This window comes from Sebastes umbrosus, chromosome 18 (assembly GCF_015220745.1).
Source record: "Sebastes umbrosus isolate fSebUmb1 chromosome 18, fSebUmb1.pri, whole genome shotgun sequence".
In the NCBI taxonomy this organism is placed as follows: Eukaryota; Metazoa; Chordata; class Actinopteri; order Perciformes; family Sebastidae; genus Sebastes; species Sebastes umbrosus.
Window position 1 is genome coordinate 7,042,417 of NC_051286.1, and position 19,612 is coordinate 7,062,028.

At 42.0% G+C, this 19,612-nt stretch overlaps 1 protein-coding gene across 5 annotated transcripts in view; it reads right to left on the minus strand.

The window, feature by feature from the left end:
- The window catches only part of ryr3 (ryanodine receptor 3), a 131,489-nt gene that overhangs the window by 6,343 nt on the left and 105,534 nt on the right, over window positions 1–19,612 (minus strand). For 3 of the 5 annotated variants that reach the window (XM_037750434.1, XM_037750432.1, XM_037750431.1), the window contains 28 exons: window positions 18,795–18,962; window positions 18,187–18,246; window positions 17,944–18,078; window positions 17,429–17,541; window positions 15,497–15,593; window positions 14,349–14,461; window positions 14,181–14,232; window positions 14,037–14,093; window positions 13,639–13,738; window positions 13,114–13,193; window positions 12,881–12,957; window positions 12,711–12,784; window positions 10,661–10,675; window positions 8,482–8,562; window positions 8,260–8,348; window positions 8,034–8,162; window positions 7,820–7,924; window positions 7,161–7,242; window positions 5,708–6,993; window positions 5,550–5,602; window positions 5,308–5,479; window positions 5,114–5,200; window positions 4,586–4,780; window positions 4,338–4,468; window positions 3,262–3,304; window positions 1,780–1,907; window positions 1,349–1,409; window positions 1,040–1,186 (listed from right to left, as the gene is read on the minus strand). In XM_037750434.1, coding sequence (XP_037606362.1) covers window positions 1,040–1,186; window positions 1,349–1,409; window positions 1,780–1,907; window positions 3,262–3,304; window positions 4,338–4,468; window positions 4,586–4,780; window positions 5,114–5,200; window positions 5,308–5,479; window positions 5,550–5,602; window positions 5,708–6,993; window positions 7,161–7,242; window positions 7,820–7,924; window positions 8,034–8,162; window positions 8,260–8,348; window positions 8,482–8,562; window positions 10,661–10,675; window positions 12,711–12,784; window positions 12,881–12,957; window positions 13,114–13,193; window positions 13,639–13,738; window positions 14,037–14,093; window positions 14,181–14,232; window positions 14,349–14,461; window positions 15,497–15,593; window positions 17,429–17,541; window positions 17,944–18,078; window positions 18,187–18,246; window positions 18,795–18,962 — 3,930 coding nt within the window. The remainder of the gene's footprint in view (window positions 1–1,039; window positions 1,187–1,348; window positions 1,410–1,779; window positions 1,908–3,261; window positions 3,305–4,337; window positions 4,469–4,585; window positions 4,781–5,113; window positions 5,201–5,307; window positions 5,480–5,549; window positions 5,603–5,707; window positions 6,994–7,160; window positions 7,243–7,819; window positions 7,925–8,033; window positions 8,163–8,259; window positions 8,349–8,481; window positions 8,563–10,660; window positions 10,676–12,710; window positions 12,785–12,880; window positions 12,958–13,113; window positions 13,194–13,638; window positions 13,739–14,036; window positions 14,094–14,180; window positions 14,233–14,348; window positions 14,462–15,496; window positions 15,594–17,428; window positions 17,542–17,943; window positions 18,079–18,186; window positions 18,247–18,794; window positions 18,963–19,612) is intronic. The other 2 variants (XM_037750435.1, XM_037750433.1) reach the window with 1 other exon arrangement.

Consider the following 19,612-nt stretch of genomic DNA (forward strand, 5'->3'; position numbering starts at 1 on the left):
GCTAAACATTTAAACCCAATTACCACTTCCAATCCATTACTTTAAGCTATTTCAACCATTTATTCACTACTCTTAGCCTTTTAGCCAATAGGTTTACCCAACTATTTCAACTGTTTATCTGTTTCTTTTAACTATCTATTTAAACTGTTGATTTATTAGTTTCAGCTAAGTGTTTCAAAAGCTTATCCATTACGATTTACCTAATGATTTGAGACGTTAAAGCATTCATTTGAACCCTAACCCTATTTCAGCAATGCAAAGCTTTAAGCTTTTAACTGTTCAGAGTTCCCAGCCTGTTTGCAAAATTTAGTTTTTACACACACTTTCAATCGCATTGAGAAGTAAATCAAACTCTATCTCATCTTTAATTTGTCTGATGAACTAGGAAACAAATGCACATTATTTATTCTGCGCTTCACTTTTAAACTTCTTTGTTCACATAAATGAAGTTCCTTTCACAGTTTCTCACAACAACCCTGCATGATAAAGTGTGAATGATCCACAACTCCCTATTAGTCAGAAGAGGAAGTTATGCCACTAATCCAAGAGGCAAACGGCAAGTTCTGTCGTCTTTTACCTAATAATGAATCTCTTTAATTCCATTAATTTATGGTCTAGATATCCTGTGAGCTGGTGGACTGACAATCTTTATAGATGTACGGTTTCTATTTCAAAGCTCCATCCTTTTTCCCAGAAGATAACTTCTAGATTTCATTATCTTGGTGTTAAATATGAATCATGATGCTAATTGTTTTGTCCCTTTTATCTATCACAGGCCACATGTATGTGTGCAGATTATTTGCAGAAACGGTATCTCAATACGAGATGATGCGGTCCTAAAATAACAGTATTTCTCCACATTCCTCTACGCTTGTAACAATTCAATACCCCATAAACCTTCCTTCATTTTAAGGGTTTCTAGTTCTAAGTAGAAGCTCAGAAAGAGGAAGTTATACTGTAAGAAGAATCTGCTCTGCCAGGAATGATTGTTGTTGTTCTTATCTGTACTCTGGCTCCCTCTGCTGGTTGAACTACATACCTGCTTGCCGTTGTGAGTGACAGAAGACAGGATGGTGCGAAGGGTCTTGACGCTCATGGCGATGTCCAGCAGATGGGCAGCAAAGAAGAAGTTGTTGAAGTGCCCGAAAATGGACATGACGGAGTACCAGATCAGATACAGGAAGTACTGCAGGAAAAGGAAAAAGGCTATTCAATAATTACAAATGATGGTTCTAATGACCATTTCTAATTGTATATTTGTCCTTGAGCATGTACACCAGATCCTGATCCAAAGCCCCACAGTGCTGGGAATACAAATTGCTTTTAGTAACACGTTAGACAGACTTACATTGTCAGTCAGAACGACTCCCGTTTTCCAGACGTCGTAGTTTGTATCAATGGAGCTCAGCCTGCCAACGAGAAAACACAATGTTGAATCACATTAGTGACGTTGATGAATAGCTGACATGCAAACATCAGAAAAATATCAACCATATCTATGTATGAGGATTATAAAGTGTAGTTTTGTCAGGTTTTCGATAAATCTGTTCTGAGTAAGAGACATTTCAATCAGTCTATCACTGTCATGGTAATTATCATTAAAATGTGGAGATACTGGCTCTGGTTTTTACGTGCCAACATCAGGTAATGCTCAAACTTTCAGGCCCTGATTTAAAAGCCTGTTGAGTACAATTTTTAACAACCCCTTAAGAGGAAGAAACTGCTGTGTATTTTATTTTCATTGGTTATAAATAGAGAAAACTAGGGTTGAGTTCTCACCATGAGAGCAGGGAAGCTTCCTTCTCTACAGTCTCCACTGTGGGATCAAAGTCCAGAGCGCTCTTATCCAGGCCTAAGAGCTCAGCGATGCGTTCAGCTCCATAAAGGTCACCGTATTTGTTGATGACCTACACATTCAGAGGGAGGACAGCAGAGATCAGCTCGGCCACATAACGTCAAACTGTGAGAAAGACGTTTTAGAGACGATGCAGCGACGCAGGATGCTCCAGGGTCTGCTCAGCAAAACGAGGCAGATATTAATTTTACTATAATTTCATTACTTATTATCTCAGAGATGTATTAAAGGTCCCATATTATAAAAAAGTGAGATTTTCATGTTTGTTTATTATAAAGCAGGCTTAAGTCCTATATAAATACTGTGAAAGTATCAAAACACTCAATCCACAGGGAAATACACACAGTCCGTATTCAGAAACTCTGCGTTTGAAACAAGCTGTCAGGATTTCTGCCCATTCGTGGTGTCACAAATATACAATATTTAGACCCTTTACACAGATTTAAACGTAAACATTCCAAATGTGTCCCAGTTTATTTCCTGGTTGCAGTGGATGTGAATGTCATCAGCTGACAGGAAGTACACATGGACCCAAGCTGTTGCCTAGCAACGCAATTCTGTTGCAATTCCGTCAAAATGCGCTAAAACGGAGCGTTTAACCCAGAGGATAAATACAGACATATTCAGACAGACAGTATGAGGAAAATAAAGGCTTTTTTTAACATTAAAGCATGTAAACATGTTCTAGTAGAAACACAAAATACAAGTATGAACCTGAAAATGAGCACGATATGGGACCTTTAAACATACCAATATTACCCTCACATAACATGTAAACAACTACCGAAAACTGCATTACATCAACAATCCTCTAATAGGGATTCCTGGAAGAAATATTATCAAATTAGGTGATCTGGACATGAAAAATGATCAAGAACCCCTGATATGACTCACTAGGAACCCAGATTGACAGATACAGTATTACTACATATTCATTCATTTAACCTTTATTTAAATCTCAAGGAGTTATTATATTATATGGTTTCATTGATGTCGAGAGTACAATTAAAACAGAATAAATACACGAGAAAACAAACAACCAGACACGGTTAAATAGTTACATTCAAGAGTGGAGTAGTTTGTAATCATGGTTTGTGTATTTTGTGTTTGCATGCATGACTTCATGCATTAGCCAATCACTTAAAACGAGTCGAATAATGACTAGGACCAATTTAATAATGATGTGATATATGATGGCAAGTTGCCATTAAGGGATTTATAAATAGAAACCAATAGCTGTCACGTCTTACTGTCAGAGATGCCCACCATATCTAGTTATATCTATTATTGAAATCAGGTTTATCAGTTGTCGCTACTTTGTCCGCTTTGAGGGATCCTAATTACACTTACAGTCAGTATCTGTACAGTGTTTTAACTTTGACCTGAAGTTCTTCTTACACACTCACCTTGCGCTTGATAAACTTGTCCCAGTAGTTGCTGGGGAAAGACCTGCAATAGAAAGTAGAAGCGAGACTCAGCTGTGATAATACAAGTAGTTTGATTAAATGTATGTATTAGAGAAGCTTTAATAGAAAGTCCGATATATATACTGTACTGGACGCAAATGTGTCAGCTGTTCATTATTTTCATTAATGATTTATTATCTTTCTTTTTTTAATAAATCCACTATGTAAAGAATTGTTATATGATTCAAATTATTCTGATCTTTGTTTGTTTAAAAATAGAAAATATCCCCCCCCCTTTTAAATTTAATTTGATTATTTTATTATATTTATTTATGTCTTATTGTGTGTGTTCTTAGTTTTTAATCCTTTGCCAATTATTTAATAATTATTTTGTCCTTTTGTGCTCTTTTGTTTGTAAAACACAAAACGATGTTTGCATTAAACATATCTGTAAAAGTGAAAACCAATAAACACATTTAAAGAAAAAAAGCAGACAAAGATGAAAGAAAATGCACAAAAAAAAAGAAAAAAGTGGAGAATATCCAGGTGAGAACTGGTGCGGTTCTTTAAGATCCTCATGCTTTAATACAATAATTGTTTATTCTATAAAATGTCGGAAAAATAAGGACAAACGCCCACCACAATTTCCGACAGCACACGCTTTGTCCAATGTAGTGTGTGGTAGCTGTGGATATTTTTGATGTCCAAACAACAGTTAAAAAAACAAAAACGAAAAGTATTCAGCTACAAATGTTTGGCATTTCTATTTGATAAATTACTTAAAATGACAAATCAATTATTCATTCCCACTAGTTGCTACTCTGCACTTTCTCATGCTGATCGACAAGGTGTGAGACAGATAGTAAAACACATATAAATACATATTTTCATAATACTAATAGATATTGGAACAAGCAGAATGAGGTGATTATTGTCACTTCATTAGAGAAAGTCTTTTGTGTGATGAAAGATTATTTCCTTCATGAAGACAGGTTAAATGATCCACATAAATCATTAAGAGGATCCAGTTTTGAGACTACTGTTAATGCCAGGTGTGAACGAGGCCAGTGACTCACGGCGTGTTGATGACGAGTCGATCCCACTGGCCCTTGATGTCTTCGTCAGACGGTTGTTCGGTGATGTAGAGACCGTCGAATTCAAGCTTCCTGGCGATCTCCTTCTCCCTCTTGAACACCACCAAAGGAACCTGGAGGTAAAATATAAAAGATGGGTGACTAAAACTGTAACTTACACAACAGGATCATCTGCAAAGAAGTTACTCTTAGCTCAGTGAAGACCGTAATAGTATCATGAATGCACTTACCTTCAGACAGTAGTACCCGAACAGACAGACGAGTGAGATGACCGTGTGGAATACAGCCAGGAAGCGCAGTGTTGGCAACATGTAGCCGGTGCTCTCCTGCAGGACAAACTCATCCATGTCGAAGAACGTGTTCTCATCGTCATCCTCCTCGCCATCCCAGGTCTTTTCCTCATCTATTTCGGCTTCAAGAGTGACCTGTGTATACACCACATGGATCATCTTTTTCCCACTACACATTTCTTACATTTGTTTCTAGTTTTGGTTTTAATCTTTGTCCTTCAGTTTCCCTAAAATGCTTGCTGGGATTGTTAGTGATCATCACAGTGAAATCAAGGTGTCCAGGTGATGATTTCAATGATACAGATGGATAAGTCGAGGGATATATTTGTATGGATATGTATAGAGCTGCATCGATTAATCGATTAATTGTCAAATATTAAATGAATCGCCAACTATTTTATACTTTGCATTTTCATTTCTGGAAATTTTGTTTGTGCTACATTTGGATGGAAACTTGATTTGAGTTACCTTGTAGAAGAGAAGAATGAAGTTGATGGCGAAACACACAAACAGAGCCAGGTAGCGCAGGTTGTAGAAGTTACGAGCCAGGTAGTTCTGTAGGGGAAAAGTTTGATTAACGGCGAGACCAACTGCTTTGTAATCGTACTATCCACATTTTGGAAACAATTTAAAAGAAAAGCAGAAGTAATGTGAGGGCTCACCAGCAGCTTGGTCACAAAGACATCCAGGAAGGCAAAGATGCTCAACATGAAGGTGGGCGCCGCCCCTTTAGGCTGACTCGCTTTGGTTTTGGGCTTCTCCTCCGCCACCGGCTCCTTGGCCGCCGCCTCCTCCTCCTTCTTTGGCTTATCCTCCTTCTCCTGGTTCTCTGTGCTGTATTCAAAACAGTTGGTTTTATTTTGTATGATGATAATTAATTGTCCTCTCACTTCATTTTACTCACTCTGCTTTCTCCGGTTCGCTCTCGGGGGTTTCGACAGGCTTGGCAGCGGCTTTCTGCAAAAGAGGAGAAATACATTTTCACGAGACCAAATAGCAGATATCTACAGAGTTTAAAATCATTAATTATACAGATGAAGTTATTGAATTGTGATTACAAACCTTCTTGTGATCAGTAGCGGAGGTCTCCGCGCTCATCTCAGAAATATCACCCAGACCCGGCTCTACATGTTTCCCTCCTTCCCTCTTGGGATTTGAGAGCATCTCCAACATCGCGTCGACCTCTCCTATGTCGCCTGCTGGTGCCATAGCTGTCTCTAAGCTTGCAAATGCCTCTATGGCCTCCACTTTCTCTCCTTCAATCACATCTCCGTGGATACCGAACTGGGTCGGGTCAGGCATGTTTCCGAGGATGTCTGTCACCTTGATGTTCTTGGCTCCCTCAACCAGGCCGCCGCCAAACATGGAGGACCAGATGACGTGGAAGAACCCGAAGATGAGGCCGTAGATTCCCTTGAAGAAGCCGGTGAAAAGCATCCAGAAGAAGGAGAAGAAGCCGGTGATGATCTCCCTGATGCTCAGCTTCTTGATTTTCTTGAACTGCTTGCGCACGCTTTTAACGGAAAAGATTTGGCGGACATTGGCGATTTTCTTCTTGACTGAGCGGCAGGCGGTGGTGAAGGCCGAGGCAGACTCCAGGGCGGCCTCTTCCTCTTCAGTAAGCTCGTCCAGGATGCTGTGTGCCTCTTCCTCCTCCTCCTCCTCAGGTTGTTCAATCACATCTGGCTCGGAGATCTGCGAGGCCAGCTGCATCTCAAAAATGGTGTCCTCGCAGAAGTTCACAAACATCTCCATCTTCCCGCTCTCCGTGCCCTCGTTGACCACGTCAAAGATGAACTGACGCTTGGACTCTTTGACCTGCGGCTTCTCCCACTGTTCGCGGCTCGACTCGCTGATCTCGAAGTACACCCTCTCGATACGCTTCGCGCTGCCCATGATTTCAATGCGACCCAGGTAAGGCTCGAAGTAGCTGAGCACACTCTCTGCCAGGTCTAAGAAGGTGGCGAGTCTGGAGTCGTGTGGCATGTGTTCAGACAGGTTGGTCAGCAGCACTGCCACGTTGAAGCCGATATCTTTGGCCGGCTCGTGGAACCGCTCCACAAAGTCCTTGTAATTGAACATGTCATTCTCGTCGGCCTCTGCACACGAGAGCAGGAATTCAATCTCAGACTGGCTGTACTGCATCTGGCTCTCCATTGACTTCTGGAACTCCTTCTTTGAAACAATCCCTTTAAACTCGGGGTCGTTCTCTTTGAAGCTGTCCGAGGACGTCAGGTCCTTCAGCTTGAGGAACATATCGAAGAACTTGAGGATCATCTCCACATTACTAGAAGACTCCACCAGCGTGTCAACCATCTGCTTTCCAATCGTTCCATTCACCACATTACCTGAATAAACACACAATGTATTATGTACTACATGACTTCTACTAAACAACGATGCAGTCGTGGGCTAGAACCGTGTCAACATGTTTGTGTTACAGATATTTTGAGTCAACGGATTTTTAGTCTTTTGTCATTTCTTTGGCAGCAAAATAGCAGCTTCAGGCTCTTACCCTCGAGCAGAGACAGCAACATGATAACCATGTCCTTCTGTAAATCCATCAGCTCCTTCAGCAGCTCAATCTGACTGGCGTCCTACAAAGAGATGAGAGTCTTTTTGGTAAAGCTTTGCTCTAGAGGAGTTTTCCCAAAGCAAGAACAAAACAAAGTTGCTAAGACTCCAAATGTTCCTACCTATCAGCATTGTATTATTAATAGGGCTGTCAAAGTTAACGCGTTAATGACGTGTAACGCAAATTCGCGAAGGAGGCTAAATAACGCTCCAAACTGAGGCTAAATTTTGGCAAGGATAAACTGGCATGGCCATTTTCAAAGGGGTCCCTTGACCTCTGACCTCAAGATATGTGAATGTAAATGGGTTCTATGGGTACCCACGAGTCTCCCCTTTACAGATATGCACTTTATGAAAATCACATGCAGTTTGGGGCAAGTTATAATCAAGTCAGCACACTAACAGCTGTTGTTGCCTGATGGGCTTGAAATATAAATGAGGGATAAAGATGTCCTATTTGAACACACGCTGTGTTGCAGTCTTTGTGGGTTACTTCAGGACATGAGATTTGCTTGTTCCCGTTGTATCCTCTCAAGCTGAACTTTAATTTTTTAAAAAGGAGATGCTTTACAAGAAGAAGAACTAGAAGGTTTATTGTACCTGAGACAGCTTCATTTGCATGTTGGCAAATACATGCAAGAAGCCCACAACTGCATCCCACAGTCTGCTGTGAGCTAAACTCTGCTGATTCCCGATACACGGGCCCTGTAGGAAAGAGAGGAAGAAAAAAAACACTCGTGAAATATTTGATGGAAGTAATTTCAGTCTGTACATTGTGGATTTAACAGTGTTGACCGAGGGATCGGCTTCTTACCTGAATATACTCAGTCAGTGAGTTGAATATCTGCTTGGCAACGGATAAAGCTTTGGAGAAGTTGACTTTTCCAGTCTCATCAATGACATCTTTGCCAGAGTAGTACCAGTAGAAGTCACTGATGGATTCCTAGAGAGCAGGACCACATTGGTGGACAATGAGAATAGTGGAGCCAGTAACAGTGCGTGTACATGTTGTGGCTTTATATTTGTGTTTTTTTACACACCTGAAGACGGAGCAGATAATCCACAGTGCTGATAATGATGTTGACTGTGGTTGTGTTTCCAGTTTGGGTTCTCAGGAAGTTCTGGAAATCTGACAGAAAGAAACATTTTCTCATCTCTGTCTATTGCACCTATTGTGGATCACTTTGCCCTTGTGGTGCAACTTAAACACCTTAAATAAACAAAACAATGCTCCAATATATGATGAAGATGCATGACCTCACCTCCATTGTGCCCCTCGCACAGAAGTTGCAAAAACCGGAACAGATCTTTAGTAAACTCATCATTTTGTAACACCTTGGAACCTTCGAAGAAAAGACATTTTAGTGACAACTATGACTCTACACAAAGTTATTTATATACTGGAAAAACAAAGTTCGGAAACTTGTGTTTGATGGATTATTTCTCTGTTGTTACAATGCTAATGGTCATTGTATTTTACATCGTTGGAAAGCCTGTTTATTTACCTTCACAGTGATGTCCAACTTGTAAGGATCATGCATTTGTGGGATGAGCAGCACAGCTGATTATGTGGGTAGCGCCCAAGAAAACTTTGCCAAAATGCTCTGCCAATGGTAAACAGTGTATTGTCATAAGGTTACCAGGAAGCCTGCGATGACTGCCCTTCACCGTCAGGCCCGTTTGCGCTGGTGTCGACAACACAGACAATGGAACCTGAACATGTGGGGGAATGTCATGTTCAGTGATGAGTCCAGGTTCTGTCTGCGAAAGTTGGACGGCAGGGTCAAAGTATGGAGACGACGCAGAGAACGCTATGCTGATTGTTGCACCGATGGAGTAACAGCTTTTGGTGGGGGCAGTGTCATGGTGTGGGGCGGCATCTCCCTCACTGGCAAAACAAGGCTTGTCATCATTGAAGACCATCTCAATGCAGTGAGATATCGGGATGAGATTCTGCAGCCAGTGGCAATCCCATATCTCCACAATCTGGCACCTAACTTCATCCTCCAAGATGACAACGCTCACCCCCACAGAGCCAGGGTTATCACAGACTACCTCCACAATGTGGGAGTAGAGAGAATGGAACGGCCTGCCAAGAGTCCACACCTCAACCCAGTTCAACACTTGTGGGATCAGCTTGGGCGTGCTGTACGTGTTAGAGTGACCAACACAACCTCGTTGGCTGACCTGCAACAAATCCTGGTTGAGGAATGGAACGCCATCCCACAGCAACGTGTGACCAGGTTGGTGACCATCATGAGGAGGAGGTGCCAGGCTGTTGTGGCTGCGTATGGATCTTCCACCGCTACTGAGGCTCCTGACGGTGTAGTAAATGAATAAAGTGTAAAATTGCCAATATGTCTTGTTTGTTCCTTGTTACTGATAGAGAGTTCAATCATCCAATCCACCAAACAACTCAAAACAAGAGTCAATACCAACAGGAGAATACACTGTTTACCATTGACGGAGCATTTTGGCAAATTTTTCTTGGGCACTCCCCACATAATCAGCTGTGCTGCTCATCCCACAAATGCATGATCCTTACAAGTTGGACATCATTGCGAAGGTAAATAAACAGGCTTTCCAACGATGTAAAATACAATGCCAATTAGCATTGTAACAACAGAGAAATAATCCACCAAACCTTTGTTTTTCCAGTTTATTTACTCAACATGAGAAGGTGTAATAATATGTGAAGCCCCCCTCATTAGCGATTAATGTGAGGCAAGCAGGACACGTTTCATGTTCAAAACGTGTCTGAAGTCCAGGGCTTTTTAGATTGCAGGTTCAAAACTGAATCCAAAGCGCTTTTTTGTAAAAAATGCTCTTACGTTAAACAACAATGAAACACTAGGACATTTCCATAAGCTGGAGGAAGCCTGGTAACTTTCACATGTAGGCGAGGGTAGAGCCTGAAAAGCAGCGGACGGACGTGGTTACATTATTCACTTTATAAACTCGACCAGATAATCCGGTCGACAGAGCTAAACAAAACGAGCACAAATACATTTCTCTGAGCTGAGCAGCTAAAACCATGTGAAAGTTAGACACCTGTATGGAAACCAGCTTTGTGAAATAGGCCCCAAAGCCAAAGCAAGACAAAGCTTTGCTTAGGCTGCGGAAGAGCCCACAAACCTTCAGTCAAACCCTGGAGAGGTGGCACTGATAGCCTTAGAACAACAGATTTGAGCATCAGTAATAGGATTGGCATTAGTAAATGTTAACATGAAGGGAATGGGAACAAATAACACACAACAGGACAGGCAATGGGTTCTTGAAGATCCACTGTGTACACTCTGCATGCACAGTTTGTCCCTGCAGACATCTGGGGGAGGGAGAGGCCGGGTACCAAATAAAGCAGGGAGTATGAACCACAGATATGGAGGAGACATTCAGGGTGGAAGCATAGCCATATCAGGATGATCTGAGTTTGCTATTTACCCCGCTGAGAGTTGGCTGCCATCGATGGTTTTTTTTAAAATGAGAGGAAGGAGACAAACGATACACGAAGACATAAGCAAAAAGAGAGGACATTGAATTACAATATAAAGAACTATGAATACATCAGCTACGAGTGGAAAAACAAAGTCATGCAGTTAAAAAGAATAGTTTTAGACGAGGGGGAAATCATAGGCCTGAGTACCAAATAGGAAAATTCGTACCAGACACACGAGTAGTAACAGTGACTTGTTAAACACAGAACTCGGTGGAAATGTTTAGAGGAGGACTGAATGATGAAAAGACGGACATAGTTTGATGTGGAAAGCGTCAAGTGAAGAGAGTTTGTGCAGAAAGTTGGAGAGGGATTTGTTTTAATGCTGGACCATGTCCTCTAAGACAAGACTTGTACTGTTAATACCCTCTCACAGACCAGGATACATAGATACCTCAATACCATCAAAAAAGGTTAAAAGAAAGTGGGTTTATACTTATACAAAATCCCATGTTACATATAACAGTCTTATAAAATATTTAAATCTCACGCCTACTTGTTGTACTGACAAAAGAAGACGTGAAAGACAACACTGACGACTTAAGTGGCTTCAAGACTGTAGCGCAAGCAACAAACTATTTGTGTTAAAGCTGCAGTCGGTAACTTTGAGCATCCATCCATCCATCATCTGTAACCGCTTATCCTATTCAGGGTCGCGGGCGGGCTGGAGCTGATCCCGGCTGACATTAGGTGAAGGCGGGGTACACCCTGGACAGGTCGCCAGACTATGTGACTTTGAGCAAATATGACAAAAAGTTATTTTTAGAAAACGGTCATCATATCCTGACAGGTGCGACAGATAATCTGTGATAAAATATCATGTTCCTCTGTGTCGTCCTAGTGGTCCTAATAGCATTTGAAAGTCTCTACCGCATCCAAAAACAACCAATCACAGCCGAGCAGTCTCTGGGCAGCTGTCAGTCACTGCTTGTAAAACTTGTGAAGTCCGATCAAACTGTAAAAATGAATCAATATTCTGTTACTGTAATGCCTTTTTCTCTCCTCAAATGTTTTCAGAAACATCTTGTAGTGTACTGTTTAGCTGTAAAATGAGAACGTTTGTGACCCGGATGGCATGTTGTCCATCCATCCATTCATCTTCAACCGGCGCTTAGGGGGCATCCTTACTAGATACCCGAACCACCTCAGCTGGCTTCTTTCGACGCAAAGGAGCAGCGGCTCTACTCCGAGTACCTCACGGATGACTAAGCTTCTCACCCTATCTCTAAGGGAGACGCCAGCCACCCTCCTGAGGAAACTCATTTCGGCCACTTGTACCCGCGATCTAGTTCTTTCGGTCATGACCCAGCCCTCATGACCATAAGTGAGAGTAAGAACAAATCCATCGGTTTCCTACTGAGAATGAGGCATGTTGAAAACAGCCAAAGCCAAGCGCCGCCCAGCGGCTGCAGCACACTTTCTGACTTTACAACTAAACAGTACACTACAAGTTGTTTCTGAAAACATTTGAGGCAAGGGGAATGCTCGGCTCTGATTGGTTGTTTTTTCCTTCGGCGCTGTGAAATCTTGAAGATGCCATCAGGAGCACAGGAGGAGGCAAAACATGATTTTTTTCCAGATTATCTGTCTCATGCACTACTGTCAGGATACGGTCACCGTTTTAATAAAACAACTTTTTTTGATCATATTTGCTCAAAGTTACCAACTGCAGCTTTAATCAAAATCCACATTGATAGCAATGTAATTTTGATTGTTTCATCTACGAGAGCCATAGAGAAACTAGTAATTAGAAACTAGCATATATTAACGGACACCGAGGTTATGCAGTCGTCATGGTACAGCATTAGTTTAGTGAAGGGAGAAGAATAGGGTCCTTTGTTGTTTTGTAATCAAGAGTAAAAACAGGAGCTTCAACAGTAAGGATCTAATGAACTTCAAGAGAAAACTGCATCAAAAAATGTGATGCTCAGAAGATTAAGGAAAGGAAATCAGGTCGAATCCATCAGCCCATCTAATATAAGACGTCTCTGAACTTACTTGAACCTTCTTCTGTCACCATGCCAAGTCCTTCTGCTTTGTTCTGCCTCTCAAATGCATTCAAGTCCAAGACACTAAGGAGAGAAAACTCAAAAGTAAAATAGAAGCACTTGATGTCTGCACAGACGTTTCCTTTTTGCCGTGTAGATAATAATATAACGGTACATTACCTGCAAGACATCATCAGTCCTGAGAGACTCTTGAAAAAGCCTGCATCTCTTTTCTCTTTCAGGTAATCAAGCATTTTCTGGGATAAGAGATGAAATGCATTTAACACCCCACTGTCAAAAAACAAGTGCTACTCCGGTGTAGTCTCTGAATGTGTTGTGTGTGTATATATGTGACGTTCACGGATGGATGGAAGAATACGAATATTTTTTATATTTGAGCTGTGTCATCTGACCTGCTGCACTTGCACATTGCCTCCATTTAAGATGGAGATTCCCAGTTTGAGGGTGCAGGTCACCATGGGGCCCAGACGACCTGATGAAAAAGGAAAAATGTAAGAAAAGCTGCAAGTCAACATCATGGAGGACAGAAGCAGGTTTGACTGATAATAAAGGATAAATCCCTGAAGCACATCAGAAGGTCATACATTATGTTTTTAGATTGAAGTTTATCTTTTTTATGTCATGATCCATCACATTTTATCAGCAGGAGGGAACTCTGAAACATTAAGGCCTTCAAATTAAATATCACTTATAAAAATATATATATATATATATATATGAACTAATTGTTAAAATAGAAAAATAATAAAATGTCTATTGACCCAAGAAGAACCCTCCGTGTCTGTGGATTACAGAAGTGCTCGAACTGTCACATAAAAGGCTACGGTTGGCTTTCAACTGAAAAGGTCACGGAATCATTTCCTTTAAACTGCCTGCGAAATGTTGAGCCGCAGAAAACGATCAGCTTTCATCGTTACCTTTACTGGCGCTGATCATCTGCAGCACCATCTCCGCGGCCCCGCGGGCGTGCAACCTCGCCTGCTGATACAGGATCTTCTGCTTTTCCATCTCTTTTTCCTGAGGAGCAACACACACACACACACACACACACACACACACACACACACACACACACACACACACACACACACACACACACACACACACACACACACACACACACACACACACACACACACACACACACACACACACACACAGCAGTCATCATCAGCACAAACTTTTATTGTACCTGTTCTGAATTCTTTGCAGGTAACAGATATAAAGGTTTTGGTAAACTGAGATTAAAGGGACGTTATTTTGAGAGTCTGACAGAGCCATTGTTAAGAGGATCTGTGCATGAATGAGAGCATACCTCGAACGTCTTTTCTTTCCCTTCTTCCTCTTCTTCCTCCTCATCCTCTGCACAGCTCTGAGGACACAAAGGTCATCATTTATATTGTTAACTCAGGTTTTACCAGAATTATATATTCATAAAAATAACTTAAAAGGCCACTACCTTTGCCATCATGTCTGCATACGCAATATACAAAGGATCTTCTTCCAAGTAACTGAAAAGAAGTGAAGTCACAATGCATCAACAACAAATATCAAAAATATTCTTTGCTATATTTTATACTAACATGCAACAAGAGCACATGCAACTCTTTGTGAAACACCTTCTCACCTTCTCTCTGTCAGCGCGTTGTGGCTGAAGTGGAGGATGAGTTGGTGGAGAGGGTCCGGCTGGATCTCAGCCACCTCCTCTTCCTCCTCCTCCACAATTTTCATGGGGGTTTTCTGCAGGAGTCCACAGGTGTGAAAAGTTAGCTCTGTCCAAATCTCATCTGATCACTAAATCATCCCTCTCATGAAATATCTTCTTTTTTTTTTTTTTTATCTTTACAAACTCACTGACAAGTGTGCCCATTCACACATTTGTCAAAAAACACTGAAATGAGTCAGTAACATTCAACTAGCACTGGCATGCAGATGAGTTTTTGTCATGTCCTGGTGATCCATGGAGAGGAAACAGGGCAAGGAAGTTAAGAGTGGATGATGAACAGCGTTGGAACCAGTTTTCAAATACATGCATGTTACAGCAAACAGATGCAAGCAGTAAGCCATTTGGTGATATGACTTTGAACATGAGGAATGACCCTGACAGTATGGGAGCCTGGCAATGAGGGACTACTCAAATCTCCACGAGTTCAAACTAATCTGACAGATTTATAGAATAAAACTGACGCTAAAAAATATTTCTCCAACACGAAACAACTGTATCTAAGGCTGTACTTTAGTCTTATTCAATGGCACAGTTTTAGTGTCTTGATGAATTAACTGCGTACAAAGATCTAATATGAAATGTGATCTTCACATGACTACGCGAGCATGCCACTGACGTCACGGCCACAGAACGTACTGTAACGTCACCTTCACAGTCACACTACAGACTTACAGCGTACAGCGAAAAGACAACTGATGGGTTGGATCCAGATCTGACAGCAACACAGCTAGTGACTCCTAGTGAAAGGCCCTCCTTACCACTGCTGTCAGAAAGGCATAGCCTGCTTTCCTAGAGCTGTGAGCGCCGGAGATGGCCCTGTGTCTCCTGAGTTGGTCATGCAGCCTCTGACCCCTGACGGATCTCTGTTTGAAGGGTTTCGCGCGCCTAGAGCGAGGGCCGCCCCTGGGTGCTTTGGGCGGGGTCCCCACCCGGGCGCGCTCCCACGGCTCGACGGGCGCGGAGCTAAAGAAGCATTCGGCAGACAGGACTGGCAGAGGGGTGCCAACGCAGGGCACGCGGGGCAAGGGCAAGGCGAGCCCAGTACTTACTGCCAGATCCTGAACTAGCTTCTCCTCAAAGGAGTACTCCTCTGCCTCTATCCAAAGTCTCTGATAGGCCGGGATGAAGAAGTTGATAGCGCGATGCCTGGGGAGGGGGGAGGTGAGGGGAGGTGGGGAGGAATGGAGGGGAGTGGGGAGGGAGGTACAGTGGCATTAGGGCGGGTTCTGGTGAGTTTTTGGAGGAGACAGGAAGGAGAGATGTAGGGGGGAGGAAGGGGTTACAGGAAGTGCATTTCAGGCAGGGTGGTGAGTGGTCAATGTGGGACCCACTGGCTCTTCTGACTGGTCACGTTTGGTCTCTAAAATGACTGCAGTTCCTTCCATCAGGTTGTAATATTCATTAGAGGAGCATGCACACTTTAGGGGAGATATGCAGTTTTCCAACATATCGGTGCATCAACAACTTATTGTCTTGCAATTATTACATTTACATCACATATTTTCTACGGCTGTCAAAGTTAGCGCGATAACGCAAATTTGTTTTAACGCATTAATGCAACTTGCGATTTTTAGGTTCTAGTGGGCTCAGTTTTAAAGGTATAGTGGAGATACTGGTATCATATGAAACAAAAAAACTAAGCAATCCATTGGTACCAGCCATGTCATACTAGCTTGTTGTGAAGGAGGTTAAATAACGCTCCAAACTTGTGCTAAATTTTCGCAAGGAAAAGCTGTCATAACCATTTTCAAATGGGTCCCTTGACCTCTGACCTCAATATATGTGAATGAAAATGGGTTCTATAGGTACCCACGAGTCTCCCCTTTACAGACATGCCCACTTTATGATAATCACATGCAGTTTGGGGCAAATCATAGTCATGTCAGCACACTGACAGCCTATTTTTAATGCTAAATGCAGTACCTGTGAGGGTTTCTGGACAATATCTGTCATTGTTTTGTGTTGTTAATTGATTTCCAATAATAGATATATACATACATTTGCATAAAGCAAGCATATTTGTCCACTCCCATGTTGATAAGAGTATTAAATACTTGACAAATCTCCCTTTAAGGTACACTTTGATCCGATTAAAAATGTGCAATTAATTTGCGATGAACTATAGACAATCATGCAATTGTGATTAAATATTTTAACCGATTGACAGCCCTAATATTTTCCTAACAAAGATGCACAGATGTGTTGTAAAACTGCACAACCTTTGGCAAAATGTCTGATGAAAAACAAATCTTTAAATCATCATAAGAGCAGGAAGCAAAATAACATGAAACAACTTTTATACTACTGTAATCAAGCATACTTTTGTAAAACCAGGTAGCCAACTAATGAGAGTCAAAATTGTATTCAATAGATTTCTGTCTTTCTTCTTTTCTCCTTTCTTTCTTCATTCCTTCCTTCAGGGTTCACCTGAAATGAGACAAAGGCCTGCAGCTCGCAGTGGGTTTCCACTTTCCAAATAAGTTGGTTTCAGTCAATTCTTGGGCTCATTCTAGCTGACCAATCAGAATCAACAGTGCAGAAACAATTGGTTGCTAGGCAGAGATCGGTCCACAGCCTGGTGGATGAAGGGGGGGTTGAACAGATGAAGCATTCGCCCTGTGGTTTCACTTTACCGTCAGCAGGGAGAACAGGCGGTCAAAGCTGGAGGCTTTGAACGCCCTTTCCAGCCAAACCTCCCGATAGCCATTCAGGAAGTAATTATTATTTTTGTATCTGAGGATGAGGTAGTGTTATGCAAGAAAACAACACAGAGGAGAGAATGTCATTAGGGAGGTGATGAGGGGTTTACATGGGCACACAATCAATCAATCCCCCCCACCCCCCACGACTACTTGGTGACTGCCTGTTATGTACGGTTAGATTGAGACAAAGCAATGTCTTAATCGGGTTCTCATGTCAATATTGACTTGTTGACATTGTAAATCAGTTCCACAAGTGTGACAGGTGTTAAAAAGACTCACCTGGGTAAATTGTAGAGTGGAGCCATGCGGAAACACGCCACCACAGCACGCTTACGCTGTTTGGAAAGCAGTTTATGCCTGACCAACTTCTTATTTCTCAGAGGCCCCTCCACCTGAGCGACGGAGAAATGACGACGGTGAAACACAAAGTGGGGAACAGTCGTGTTGTGACAAAGATGCTATGCGCTTGGTGCTGGAGTTAAAGGAGTTGAAGTACATAGGATGTATTGTTTTACTTGTGATTTTTACCATGGTATTGAATTGGTCCGTGCGCTTTAAATGTATTATTGCGGGGCCAAAAGGCACTTTGAACATTTTTGGGTGCAACTAAATGATGTGCTGGTGCACCTAAATGAAAACGCTAGGCGCTCCAGTGCAACCAATGTAAAAAGTTAAAGTGCACGTGTCATCTGGGTAGATTTATCTGTGATGTACTTTTATGTCTGAAGAGAAATAACGCATATTCTTATGTGTTATGTCCTGTGATGTGTTGTTGTAAGAAACCGTGTCTCTACCTGCTCCAGGTGGAAAACTGCAGCTGAGATGCTCTGCACTCGGTCCACTGTTTGTTCTGAGTTTACGGGTTCCTCGCTCTTCACCACCACGTCGTGGTACAGGTTCAGCTGCCACTGGACCGCCGGGTCTTCAGACTACGACACAATAACAATCAAAATCAATAAATAAACAAGCAGCATTATCCATATATTACTCAAACTGCTCTTACAGTAGAATTACAGCTATACAGAACATCACCTCACCTTGTCCTGGAGATGGAAATTCTGACGCAAGTGCTCCTTCACCTCATCATCTGTGTCTTTCTATGAAGGGAGAGGGTATTTATAACAGAGAAAACAATTGCAGTGTTAATACACTATTGCTAGAAGACTTTAAAAGCAAATAGTCAGGGTGCTTATGTGCATATAAAGCTATCCCATTGGTCTATTGGTCTATTCTATGTTGGTAAAAGGCTTTAATTTCAATCACAACAGTACTCTATTATCATTTATTTAGTTCTTTTCAACACCTCCCTAATACAATGAGAAAGACCACACTGACTGATATGAGTTGAAGTACAGCCACAGTTACACTCTGGATTAATATATAGTACATGTATCTTTAATAGAAGATTTAGAAAGTTGGACTTCTAATGATTACATTTCTTAACTTCCAACTTCATTAATTTCATCCATCAGTGAATCAAATTATAAGACCTAAAATAACTTAAGATAAGGCTGAATATAAGGACAGCGTAATAAGAGATAGAGTACATGTTGGACCTCCTGCATAGACAAAGTGACCCTTAGTTAGTTAGGATTTAGGTGGTCTAAAACATCTTTTGCACCAGGTCCTGTTTTAGTCAGCTTACCAGACTGTAGCGGATCTTGGCGAGGGAGATGAGCTCCTGGTCTCCGGGGGTGCACATGTTGAGGCCGATGGGCAGCAGCTTCTTCAGGGCCGCTACGATCAGGGAGGTCTGGACGGAGTAGTACTCCCCACGACGCCGCTTGTGTTTCCTCTCCTGGTCCCCCCCTGACTACAGAGACACCAGAGACACATCTTTTTCTTACATTGCTTTCTTCCTCACAATTACTGTATCTCTCTATATCTTGTATTTCTAATTTAACTTTATCCTATTTTGTTGTCCTTGTGTAATTGTTTTATTGTAAATAAAAGCTGAGGAGCTTTTCTCCACTGTGTGCAAACACCCCAAGAGTGCAAATAAATAAACTGTCCGGCTCTGCCAGAACAAATAAACAACCAACTCTCACAGGGTCGGCTTGTTGAGCGACTGCTGGACCAAACATTGTCAACATCCAGATATATGACCCGGCTTTACTACCACAAATATCCCCATGATATGTCTTGATGTCGTAAACCCCTCGCTGTAGAGGAGAATTTAAGAGGTTTGAACTCATACAGTTGATTTGTACAACATCTCATATCTACATATTCAGCGTGTTCAGCACATGTCAGGGGATCTAATACAAACACAGGGAAAGTGCTTAGAAGGGCTTTTGCATTCATTAGCAAAGTTTGCGAAATACAGCGGAGCACACGGGGACCCCGTCAGGAAAAGTATTCAGGTTGTGTTCAGCTTTTCCAAAGTGCTGACACAGTGGAGACGACAGGAGGAGAAGAGCGAGACAAGTCCAAATTAAACCCAGAGAGAAGTGAGATGTGCTC